Source organism: Neopsephotus bourkii, unplaced genomic scaffold (assembly GCF_033783945.1).
Source record: "Neopsephotus bourkii isolate Nb327-2 ecotype Australia unplaced genomic scaffold, CSIRO-AGI_Nbou_v1 NB_663, whole genome shotgun sequence".
NCBI lineage: Eukaryota > Metazoa > Chordata > Aves > Psittaciformes > Psittacidae > Neopsephotus > Neopsephotus bourkii.
Genome location: NW_026901162.1, coordinates 1,609,217 through 1,621,831, shown reverse-complemented (window position 1 = coordinate 1,621,831; position 12,615 = coordinate 1,609,217). Strand labels below are relative to the sequence as shown.

General features: G+C 44.9%; 2 protein-coding genes across 5 annotated transcripts; both read right to left on the bottom strand.

The window, feature by feature from the left end:
* Positions 1–1,433: 1,433 nt before the first annotated feature.
* On the bottom strand, positions 1,434–4,347 carry KCNRG (potassium channel regulator). Its single transcript, XM_061353099.1, has 2 exons — positions 3,770–4,347; positions 1,434–1,892 (listed from the first exon to the last, which is right to left on the bottom strand). Exons 1-2 carry the CDS (start codon positions 4,345–4,347, stop codon positions 1,640–1,642), a joined length of 831 nt encoding a protein of 276 aa, XP_061209083.1. The 3' UTR covers positions 1,434–1,639.
* Positions 4,348–5,980: 1,633 nt separating this feature from the next.
* Positions 5,981–12,057, bottom strand: TRIM13 (tripartite motif containing 13). Of its 4 annotated transcripts, none has more exons than XM_061353096.1 (2): positions 11,713–12,057; positions 5,981–7,225 (listed from the first exon to the last, which is right to left on the bottom strand). In XM_061353096.1, exon 2 carries the CDS (start codon positions 7,220–7,222, stop codon positions 5,993–5,995), a length of 1,230 nt encoding a protein of 409 aa, XP_061209080.1. In that variant the 5' UTR covers positions 7,223–7,225; positions 11,713–12,057; the 3' UTR covers positions 5,981–5,992. The 4 variants fall into 4 exon arrangements, with proteins under 4 accessions (XP_061209080.1, XP_061209081.1, XP_061209082.1 ...); XM_061353097.1 differs by having other exon boundaries at positions 5,981–7,222; positions 11,904–12,034; XM_061353098.1 differs by having other exon boundaries at positions 11,908–11,979.
* Between the last annotated feature and the right edge of the window lie 558 nt (positions 12,058–12,615).

Sequence of the window (12,615 nt, the reverse complement as noted above, 5' to 3'; positions counted from 1 at the left end):
AGCCCAGGGGAGATCATTGCACATCCTCTCCAACCACATCTTGAAAATCTTCTGCAATGGGGACTCCATCACATCCCTGGGGAGGTTGTTCCAGTGAATGATGGTTCTCACGGTAAAAAATGTATCGAGATGAACATATTGATGTTATTGACAAAAATTCCCATTTGAACTGAAAGCATCCACTCTAATGTTCCTCAACATCTATTACATTATAAAACTTGTAAGCAGTTTAAGAGCTGTAGTCCCATAATCACATTAATCTCAACCCAGAAGGCTCTGGAGAAAGAGGACCTCATTGTTGCCACTGAACTTCTGAGCTTGTGTTAAGCTAAAATGCACTGCAAAAGAAAAGAGCTGCCTGATAGCGGCACCACCAGCATGGGAAAATCCAATTCATGAAAACTCCTAAGGGCAAGAAACAGACAGGTGATTTCCACCACCCACCCCATTTTTAAGTACTGCAAATAAAGTTATAAAACACACTTTGAAGCTAATGAAAAGGCAGGTCTAATTAGCCAGCCAAAACAGCCCGAACAAACTCTACTTGGCTGTTTGTAACTTTGGGAAGATGGTGTTTTATCAACATCAAAAGTCAGATTCAAATAATGAACCCTTGAAGTTATTGCTGTCTTTCCCTGTCTTGGAGGACAAAAGATTTTTTATTTCTAAGGCCTCATTAACTTACCTCTCCTGGTACTTGAGCTAATTTTGGCATCTTTACAAAGCATTGTACAGGGCTGATATTCACAAGGCTTTTAAAGCCACTTCTGCCAAGCCTTCCTCCTAAATATGTTTTGCACTTGACAAGTTTCTTAATCCTTTGTACTATGCTTAAAATTGTACTAATTCTCCCATCTGAGGGACTGTTTATCACATTTTCAGTCTTTTCATAGTTCTAAAAATCTTGTATAGCTCTAGAAATCAGCTGACCCTTTGTTCACAAAGACCTTTATCGTTTCATTCTCAGCACTACAGAGCAGTTTAATGCCTTTGGAGTGGGAGGAGAGGACAGAGGAGTATTCTGCAAGAGACAATAGTAACACGTTATTTCATGACTCACTATTTGTGGCTTCACAGAGCCACTTTCTCATGCCTGTAGCCATCCAGCAATACAACCTGGGGTGTTTCTTACATTGCTTTCTCCTAACTGCAAGAGAGTTAAGTGTACGTGCATCTCTTGAAAGCAGAAGCAATATTCAGTCGTTGAGGTTTGCATTCCTTCTCCAGCCACTTCTCCAAACTGTTGGGATGACAGTTGTGTCAATCTGTTATTTCCTCATGTAGTATCATGTATTTAAAATCTACTTGCAGATTAGCACAGGACATAGAAATGATTCTCTAGCAGGAACAGCTGATTTTTTGTGAATCCTAATACAAATTTTAGCCAGAGAGAAAAACAAAAACCTTTGAAAACACTGGAAACTGGTCCACAGTGGATCTGTGGTTCTTTTATTTAGAGTTGAAGAGGGTGGAGTAGTAAAAAGCAGGAAAGCAATTTTTTTCCTTCCGAATACTAGAAAAAAACCCAACTTGTTTGTTTGTTCCTTCCCTCAATAGTTGCAGTTTGAAACAAGTCAGAAAAAGGCCACTAGCACTGACACACCCCTCTTCCACCTTCAGCAGATGAAAAGAAAAGCCTTTATTTCCCTTTCTGCACTTGGCTTCTCTTTGCCTGTGCCACCCTGGAGCTCCCTGGGGTGTTCTTCAGTGTGATGGCAAGGCCTGCTGGCCTCTTCACCCGTTCAAAACTGAAGCATTCCACTTTGTCTTCACCAGAGACTGTCCTGGTGCTTATGAGGTGAAATCCATCTCTGAGTAAAGTGTCAAGTAGCAGGCCTAGCACGTTTGTACCGTTAATCAGCTTTCTGTTATCTGGCTTTATGGAAACATACCTAAAATAAGGAAAAAATAATCAGTTACAACACACTTCAGTGACTTCCTGAAGGACAGAATAGATCTTTCTATAAAAACAATCCAGGCCTCAGATAGTGCAGGTCAGCACAGTTGCACGGGTTTACGGCAACCAAGGTTCCATGTATTTTTTACCTTCTTTAAGGACAGTTTAACTCTTCCCCTCATTATTAGAACAGTAATTCCCAGCTCATCCAGTTACATGCTGGGGAAGAAGCACTCTTCTTTCACCTCCACCCCAAAACTTACTTACCTAACAAATAGCTGTGATTGACCTCCACCTCTTTTCATTTATGTAACACTATACATCATGCCACAACAGTTTTTCAGGTAAGGGTAGATGATGGAAAGGACAGTGAAGTCACATTCACCCCAAGAGCACCACTTTTCATTACACAGGATCTCTCTACAAACAGTGACATTTATTGCAAAATTACTTTGTACAGCAGGTCTTGTGGTAGCACGTATGAAAACCATTTTCACATTGCTCAAATTATTTTACTTGATATAAAGTACAGTTTAAGAATCTATCCAGACATTGCAAGGAACAAAATTCAGGTAAGAATACTATTACAAAACACATAAGTTCACAAGGGTGAAACTGTTCCATGGTTCAGAGGAAAGTACAACAAATTATCACAGAAAGCACAAAAAAAGGTGAAAGAGTATGTGCCATCACAAAGGATAAGTCAATAGAAATTCAGCAGGCAACATAATCGAACTGAACTTGTTTCATTACTCAAGATTCTGCAGAGGAATACTTTTACTAAGTCTAAAGAAATAAAGGAGCAAGAACAGTTTCCCCTATTTAAGTTGCCATAACCTACTCAACCAGTTGTTAGTCCATTAAGATGAATAATGCATTATAAAGTTAAGGTCTAGCCCATAAATGTATGCTGCTTTGCAAATGCAAAGTAGTTTTTCTTCTACTTCCTTAGCTAAAGGAAGCTAGAATATAAACTTTATTATAAATCAAAAGACTGCTGGGTTGATTCACATACTCAGACTAACCCTTTTGGAAATATTTCAATAAAATTTCCTTAAAATCCCAGATGTTCTAGTAGCCACAGAGAACAAATTAGGCTATGTTTTCTTATACAGTAAAAACGTGTCTCCATACAGTAGAGGCATCCAGCAAAAGCTTGTTTAAAAAATGTAAGTTGTCATTAGAATACAATACTGCCATCACAAAAGTCACTGATATACAGTCATATTAATAAAAACAAAACCTGGCTCTTGAATTGAAAGAAAAGCCACTGTGTAGCATAGAATTAATAATCTGCCCCTTCTCCCTCCCCCTAGGAAAAGGTTATACAAAAGCTTTCAGCCCCCAAATTGGTATCCTAGTTCCACTGGTGTCTTTAGCCCTGTTCAGCTGCTCCCTTTTGCCTCTTTTCCCTATGAAAGTCTTTTGGACCATGAGCTACTAGAGATTTTAGGCTTCCCCGGTGCTTAATACCTTATTTATTTTGTTTGCTTTGCTTGATTTTGCTTTGGTGCTTTTTCAAGTCCTCTAGAAGGTCACTGATGCCATGGAATTCTAAAGCCTGAGAGAGTGAATGAGGAGGAAAGGGGAGAGGGAGAGAAAGACCCAAGAGAACTCAAACCCAAACATCAAGATCAGCATTTTAGAAAGCTGAAGAATAGGCAAATCTGTGTAACAAATTAAAACTTGAGTATTTCAGAACTAGAAAAAGATAATACTAAGCTAGCAGAAAAAAGGAAACTTACTTCTTTTCTCTCAGGCAGCTGTCCGATAGCTACCTTAAAATGGTCTTTGCTAGCATGTAGCATGTACTTTATGAGCTAGAAGTCATTACGACATCTCTGTAATGAGAAGTCACACAAGGGAGAGTACCTGGCCACGAACTGGTCACCAGCAGAGAGGTCAGTACCGCACTGAAAAACCATGTCATGATGAGAAGGTCTTTCCAAAGGAAGTGGAACAAGGGGTTTCTGAGAAGGAAAACAGCTGTTCCAGCTCTGTCCTGACTGCTGCACCATGAACACTGTGATCTTTTCAGCTAGTGCCTCAACAGTGGCACTGCAGGAACTAAAGATCCGGAAAAAGGCCTGCATCTCTTGGAGAGAAAAACGCACTTCCAAGATCTCCAGCCTTGGCTTCAGCAAGTGTTCTTGGCTCAGGAGGTCAGCCAGAGTGTAGAGCCCATAGAATTCTGCTTCCCTCTGCAGCCTCTGATAGTCTGAGAAATCAGTTGGTAAGGAGACGTGGAGAGTCCTCAAGAAGTCCATGATGTAACTAAACAAAGTTCCATCTCTGTCCACAAAAAACTCTCCATTCACCAGTTTGAATTCCTGGTTATCATCATTCAACATCCGTGCCAGCCTGGACTCTGGGAACTGCTGCAAGGTAGAAGCCCTGGTTACAAATCTCACCCCTCCCACACTCAGAACAACCACCTCTCGATTACTCATTGCTATCTCAGCCACTCACAAATTGTAAGTCTCTGATCTACGTGTCTGTGACTTGATCTTTCCTAAACTGCAGTGCATCTGCAACTGCAAGAACCATTCAGTGATTTTACCAAGTGTTTGGAGTGAGGTGTGGAGCAGCAACAGTATTCCCAGGCAACAAAGATGTAAATATCATGTACAATAGTTTTGTTTGCAGGGTTTGGTTGCTTGGAAACTTTGATTCTTGGAATCTAATGTTTCATTTTTGAAATGAACAGCTTGCAAAGACTACTGGAAGACAGTGAATTGACCGTCACAACTTATTAAACCTTGAGAGAGGCTAATGAATATCCCCAAAGTATGTCACACTTCGTGTTTGTTTCCCAGAAAAGTCAACTACATGTTTTCATTCTATATATACTGGTGCTCACAGGACGACTGCAAAAGGTTAGATGCTCTTCAAGCAATACATCTTAGTATTGTATGCTCTCAATGAAGGGCACTTCAAAGAACTCAAGCTTACAGTTCACTTTAGACCACTGTTACCCACGGCCAAGTCAATATTCTCAGAAAATTCAACTAACTCCTGAAACACGGTATCCAAAAATACAGTAACACTAGAAGAACCTATGTATGTTCCAATGCTAAAGCACTAACAACATCCATACTCCTGTCACTTTATGCACTCTGTTCCAAGGAAACATCCCATCATTTTTCCTGGGTTTTGAAATGATGATGTGGAGTCGGAGAGGGACAAGTGGGAAACTGCTCTACCTGCCACCTTTGCAGGGCTAGAGCGCAAGCTTGCCTTCCTGCAGCTGACCCAGGCATGCCTTTACCTGCACTAAACTCAACACATTAAGGCCGCTTTCAAGAAAGTGTGGCTTCAGAGAAGCATGGATTTAGTAAGACAGCTCGGTTATCCCTGCAATTTGATGCTGGAAAAGTAGACTGCAGAGTATGTACTACCTGTAGAGCACATACTACTTTATAGCTTGCTCTTCTCTTACCAACCTCAACTGATTTCTCTTTACCCTAGAATTTATGCTTGTCCTGAAGACACATTTTTTGTATAGAATGTGTAAACAACAACCTACAGTAATCTGAATGCACAGGATAATCACAACATCTGGTTATACAAAAAAATACATGTGTCTGTTCTAGCAAGAAGCAACATCCTCAGATAGAAAGTGGTTCCAGAATGTGAAAGATGCACACTGTATTCTGCAGTGGCAGGGCAGTCCTCAGCCAGCCTCCATACAGTGCTCTTCTCAGTCACAACTCGTCTTCCTCTTTGCCAACCACCTCCCATTTAGGAAAAAACAGTTTTTTAAATATGACCTCTGAGGAAGTGACACTTTTTATCTTATTCTACAATTAACATTAAACTACATACACAGTTTCGCCCTATATTTTGGTAAGAAGAATGATTTACAGTGAATAATATTCCCATAATCACCACTAAAAGAAGAATCCAAAACAATGTATTTTTCAAAGCTTCATTTCATCTTCCAGTTAATCAGCACTCAAACTATCTGAATTGTATGAATGTTTTGGAAACATTTTGAATCTTGGAATGTTTTCACTGGAAGCCTTAAAAACCCAATCAATTTTAAGAAGTTTTCCTCACCAGATCTCTCTTACTTCTCCTATTCCTGCATGGCCTTCACAACAGTTTATACTTGCACACAAACTGTGCAACATTATCCAGTACAACCAATGTATAGTTTTTACACTTTTCTCTTAGAAGTGAAGCTCCATCTGTCATCTGTTCCCAGTAAAAGACTGCGTGATCTGCTATCTCCACCGTATCTGCCAAATAGGACAAGTTAATTGCAAAGAATTGAGATCTCCAGCACTGGAGATTGTCAACAACTGACTCCACAAAGGACATCCTGGTGACAGCAAGAATAAGCAAGCAAATAAGAGAATTCACTATAAATCGGCGCGAAAAGACTGAGGAAATCTTGAATTTAAGAGTATTGTTTTCCTGAGGCAAGGAAAGTTTGTCCACATCAACTAGCTTTATGCCATTCCACTGGCTGGTATCAAAGCTCTTCATTGTAGGGCTGATGTCCACACTGGAACAAGGTAAAGGAGTTTCTTTAAGCACCTTGATTTTTTCCCTGAACTCCTGCATCTGCTGCAGAAATATAATGGGTTCAGACACATCTTTGAAGGCCTCTGCAATGTTAAAAGCCATCCGCTGCTCCTGCAGAATGGTGTTCAGTTTATTGATTTCCGGGTCATAGGCCTGCATCACTGCAAGTTTCATGGTCTCAAAGTCAGAGAGGATCTCATTGCGCTTCTGCTCCAGCGTGTGCTGTAGCTTCTCAAAGAATTCCTTCACTTTGTCAGAATCTTTGGTCAGCATCTGCAGAGCTTTCCTCTTACTGGTTTCTAAGGTATCCAGCCGCGAGAGGGCATCTCCACAACGCCACGTTTCAAAGCCCTGAAAAAGTGTTTCAAAAGCCCGCTTCTCCTGGGAATAAGCTTCTTCAATAGAACAGAAAACATGCTTTGTATGGTCACCACGGGTGGCACAAACCCCACAGATCAGCTGCATGTCTGTCCGGCAGAAAATGTTAAGGGGTTGCCCGCTGTGCACTTTGCACACGGGCATTTTTGGAGTTACTTTGATTTTGTTGTACTTCTCCACAATACCTTTCAGGGAGTAGTTGACTTGCAAACTGTTGACACCAGTAACAGGAGTCTCCTTCCTGCACGTGGGGCACTTGAAAGGGGACGGCCTCCAAAGAACATTCCGCACATTTCCATCAAGAATTCCTTCCAAACACTTTCTGCAGAAATTGTGGGAACAGGGCAGGACACGAGGATCATCAAACAGGCTACAGCAAATGGGACAGGTGAGATCTTCCTCTAGGAGCTCCATCATCTCCTAGGAAAGAGAAGAAAGATAGTAACGGGAACTTAGAAAATTTATTTGTCTTCTAGGGAAACCATGCAAAAAACAATCTCCACCTGAAACACAGCTCAGTGAGAAAAGGATCTGCCTTTTCTCCAGTATGCCTAAGACGGATATACCCCTAAGACAGCTGGGGTCCGCAGCCAGCCCAGTTAGCTGTGGTATCTGGCCACCAGATGGCAGGCACAGGAACAGCTCAGTGCTCAGGCAGAACCATTTCTGGACTCCCAACTAGAAATGCTGGAAAAAAAAAAAAGGCTTGCCAGACCCAGCAAGGACTCTGAATGGAAACAGCTCACGTACTCATAACAACAGTTTAAGACTTACATCTTTCTTCACTGACGCAATACACAGAAACTGGGTTTTCACAGAAGATACCCAGCCAACACACCCTGCTAAGATTTGATTACACCTTACTTGCTCAACTCCTCCAGGCCTTACAGTTTCAAACCCCATGCACCGCTGCTGTAGGAGGGCAATATTAAAAGTGTCTGAAAAAGCCCATCTTCAAAATTTCTTCAGCTAAAGAGTATGTGATGTGGTTCCGTGCTCTACCTGCAAAGCCAAAGGTGAGTCACCACACTTAAAAAGTCAGCTTTCCTCTTGCTCCTGCAATATACTTAAATAACCAAGTGAACATGGTATTGTGCAGCTATTCAGCACTAAGTTAAAATACTTCCAAGATCAGCTGATAATTCAATAGGAAACAAAGCTGTTCACCAGTTTTACCCATCTGCAATCTCTATTTCCAATTCCACTCTTAAGGCATTCACACCTCAGTAATTTCTTTCTGTGGGTAGGACTTACATGAAGAGGATTTATCATGTAATTCTTTCTACTGGGAAGTCTCTGTGAAGGGACCCAGTGCTACCCTCACAGTGCCTCTAACCAAAGCCAAGTTCTGGGTTGCAGACACCTTGTAACCTTGTGACTTCCAGCAAGCTCTAAGAAAACACACAGCTAATAAAGACCAAAATGGGTGACAATTTGTATTAGGCAGAACTCTCAAATACTTAGTTTCAAGATATAATTAGAAAGATGCTTCCCTTGCATAAATTATTTCCATACTATACGATATGCAGTCATATATAAGTAATACAGATATGTAATAAAATTCCATTTATAAATTAAAAGATGTATCACAAAGAAAGAGCATTAAAGTACTGCTGTGACAGCAAGGCATATGAATGAGCTCTTTTAATTAGTTTTGAAATTATTACTAAAGTTTCTGTCCCCTCAAAGAACTATGAAGTTGAAAACATGGAAGCCAAGAGTACAGCTGCAAGAGAAGATCCATGCTTGTACATGCACAGCACTTGGAGTACCGTGTACAGTTCTGGTGTCCTCAACATAAAAAGGACGTGGAACTGTTGGAACAAGTCCAGAGGAGGGCCATGAGGATGATCAGGGGACTGGAGCACCTCCTGTATGGAGACAGGCTGAGAAAGTTGGGGCTGTTCAGCCTGGAGAAGAGAAGGCTGCGTGGAGACCTCATAGCAGCCTTCCAGTATCTGAAGGGGGGCTATAGGGATGCTGGGGATGGACTCTTCATTAGGGACTGTAGTGATAGGGCAAGGGGTAATGGGCTTAAACTTACACAGGGGAAGTTTAGATTGGATATAAGGAAGAAGTTCTTTACTGTGAGGGTGCTGAGGCACTGGAATGGGTTGCCCAAGGAAGCTGTGAGTGCTCCATCCCTGGCAGTGTTCAAGGCCAGGTTGGACAGAGCCTTGGGTGACATGGTCTAGGTTGAGGTGTCCTTGCCCATGGCAGAAGGGTTGGAACTTGATCATCTTAAGGTCCTTTCCAACCCTAACCATTTTATGCTGCACAGAAGAATGAAAGCAATACCACTGATCCAAGGAAAGCAAAGATCACTACAGGTAAGAAAAGCAAGGTCAGTTCCGAGTTTCTTTCACAAGAGGACCCATACAGTCCCAGTGAGACTTCTCAGTAAAAGCCATTCTTGAGAAATGTGGTTCTGGGTTGCCAGCTGGGCTTAAACCACGACAGGTGTAAGCAAACCTCACATGCTTTTCCAGTGACAAGGAGAGGTATTCCCTTGTTTGAACAGGGAGAGTTTGAAAAAGTTGCCATCTTTTCTACTCAACCTCAGGACTAAGGTCATTGGGCAGAGGAAGCCCAAAGAACCATTACAGCTAGGGACAAAGCCTCAGAGAAAAGCTCTAAGGACTCCACTACTACCTAAGGTTTCCTGCAAGACCACAGATTCCATTCAGCGAGTTCAGTTTCTGTGAGAGCGTGATTTTGAAGCACTTCAACACTAGAATAAGCAGTGCTTCTCTTCCACCTTATTACACCTAAATAGAATGGGATGATGAGATGACCGTGATTTTGCCCTATACTCTTGAATCTTCCTCTTTATAACTAGTCCTCAGAAACAGCACAGAGATTGGTTTGGCTTCTGTATTAAGAGAGTAATAACTACAAATGTCAGTTATTAAAATGTCAGTTCTCCATTTGCTGTGCTCCACCTCCTTTAGCAGGAAGGATTTCACTTCTCAGGGAGCTGGGAGAGCAGCTCTGCATGCCTGAAAGTGAGGACTCCAAACCACTGCAGAAAATGCTTACTACAACACGTTCCATTAAAATTGCAGGACAAACACGGAAGACTTTCATGCTCCTAAAAATACAGGAAAGATACACAAAAACGTTTCAGGATCCAAATAAAACTGTTCTGTTTCATTCCAACCCCACTTATCCAATTAAATAATTACGCTTTATAAATGTAACTGAACTTCCAAACCATTATATGACATCATTAAAACCCTCAGATTTTTTAAAAAGGAAATGGGCAAGTCTACAAGGGTTTTTTTTCCCCTTCTTACAACACCACGACCACCAAACCAACAATACTGAAAACCCGTATGACTGGTTGGAGCAGCTGAACTTCTGTCTTGGTTAGGACATTAATTTCTGTGAGCAAGTCATCCATGGATTGAAACATCCCTTTGTATTAGCAACCTGGTCCTTTTGTGAGAAACTGCAGCAACATTTCAGCTTCTCCACTGTGTAACTTCTGATCCAGGTTTGGATGGCCCCGGAATTCCCCACACGTAGCACACGGCCCAAAAGGCACAGTGGTTTTTTTCTGTCACCTGAGCTACATAAGCTCTCTGGGTACAAACCCAGCAGATGTCACCCACCTCAGGAAGAGCCACTTGCAGAGTTTATCATTAGGAAGATGAACAGCCAAAGAAAACAAAACCTAAATGCAAAAATAACCACAGTGGCTTTTCCACACACTCCAGAGACATTCACTTAGCGTGCTTCTCAGCACAGACACAGGCTAATGACAGAAGCAGGCTGAAAGCAGAACCAAAATTTCACCAACCTTCAAACAAAACAAGAAGGTAGCTCTTGAATTACAAGCTTCCTGCAATGGCGTGCAAGGGATCCAAACAAAACCTGATCGAGTCAGGCTGCATTTCCACAAGCAACTGAGCTAGTCAGACTTCTTGTCTCCCCTCCTTTGCAAGGACGCCAGTCCTTGTCAGGCCTCTTACAAGCAATTTCCCCACCTTTCTGTCAGGCTGGTGTGTTGAATCTGCCCAGAAAGGGGTCTCGCACAAACAAGGTAGGAGGAATGGTGATGGAAGCTCCTCCCTCCAGCAGCAACGATCTTAACCACCATCTAGAGGACCCACAACTTAATGGAGGGTCAATGTAGACACTTGTAACATGGAACTATCGAACCCTGGGTGCAGCGGGTATCCAGGCAGCCAAGAAGAGCTGAAGAAAGTGGCCATGCTTTAAACCATGGCCAAACTTTTCCCATAAGAACCAGGTGGATCAAACACGTTCAGCCTTCAGAACTCCTGAAAGGCCTGGAGGAACAAGCAACGCTGCTTCAGCGCAGTCGCAGCCCCAAGCATACGGTGTCCTCCTCAGAGCCTGGCATGCCGACCGAGCAGCGCCAACGTCCGCTGCTGCGCTCGCTCTCCCGTCCCCCGGCAGGCATTCTCTCCGTGCTCCTGCCTACAGCCCCGCTCCTCCGGGATCCCCGACACGCGCCTGGAGGGCCATGCCGCGCCCGGCCCCGCTCCCGGGGGCACAGCCGCCCCGCCGGGCACCGCTGATCGGGAAGGGCCCTCCCTGCAAGGCATAGAAGGACCGAGGCGGGAGCAGCGCTGCCACCCGAACCAACGACCGTGCCGCCCCCCCCCCAGACCGCACAATGCCGGGGCCTTCACCCGCCCGTCAGGGCCTGCCTCTCCTGCCGCCCGGGCGCGGGCCGCACCGCCGCCTGCCCCCGCTACTCACCATGCCGGCCCGCGGGGCGCGGAGAGGCTGGGGCAGGCGCAGGGAGCGGGCAGCCGCGGAATCCGCACCACGCCGCGTCCAGACCGGCCCCCTCGCCGGGCCCCAGCCTGTCGGCCTCTGCTCCCGCCGACCCGCCTGTCCCGGCCCAGCGCGCTAGGCCCGGTGCCCCCTCTCACCCCGGCGAGCGCGGTCAGTGGCGGCGGGCGATGCCGAGGGCCGGCACCCGCTGTCCGCCCGGCTGCACGCCCCTCCTCGCCGCCGCTCGGCACAGAACGGGTGGGCAGGCCCAGGCCCCGGCCCCGGCCTCTGCAGAAGCTGTCGGTGGCTCAGGAGCTGCTGCCCGCAGCCCCGGCCCGGGTGCGCCCACCCACCTTGGCCAGCGGCCGCCGATCGGCCCCGGGGCAGGCGCTGCTGCGGCGGCTCTTCCTCCTCCACTCGCTGGCGAGAGGCAAAGAAAGGCCCTGAGGCTGCCCGGAGGGAGGAAGGGAGGGAGGGAGGAACGGGCGGCCTCGCTAACAGGCGGTGAATGCCTGTTCCCTCAGCTCGTGGCCAGGCTGCGTGTGCCTCCGCCGAGATGCTGACGGGGTTCTGTTGTTTATTAACCCTGCCAAATTAAACTTGAGGCTACAGCTCCCCAGCGAGCGCTGCGCAGCCTAAGGAGGAGCACTGCTGGGTGGCGATCCGGACGAGCATCTTCCACATCCTGAGAGCACTCATTAAACAATTAACATCTTAGCCAGGTATCCTTATGTGCTTTCTGAAGGGATGGAGATGTATTCGTGTTTGCTTTAACACACTGGCTGTACCATTTCCTAGCAGTGAATCTGTTGGAGAGTACCATGGCCTGTCAAAACTAGGCAGGTCTCCTGCACTAACACGGTCTAGTCCCAGGGGGATGGAGCACGATGGATTCCACATCTGCCTGGGAGGACCCTCAGCTTACAGGACTGTGAAACCGCAGCTGGAAGTGCTGAGACCACAGAGGATCTTTGTGCTTTGTATCTTCCTTGCAGTCCTTCTGTTAGATCTCAGTCAACAAGTCTCACATCAAAGCCAAACTGAACTTCTGAATTAGAATT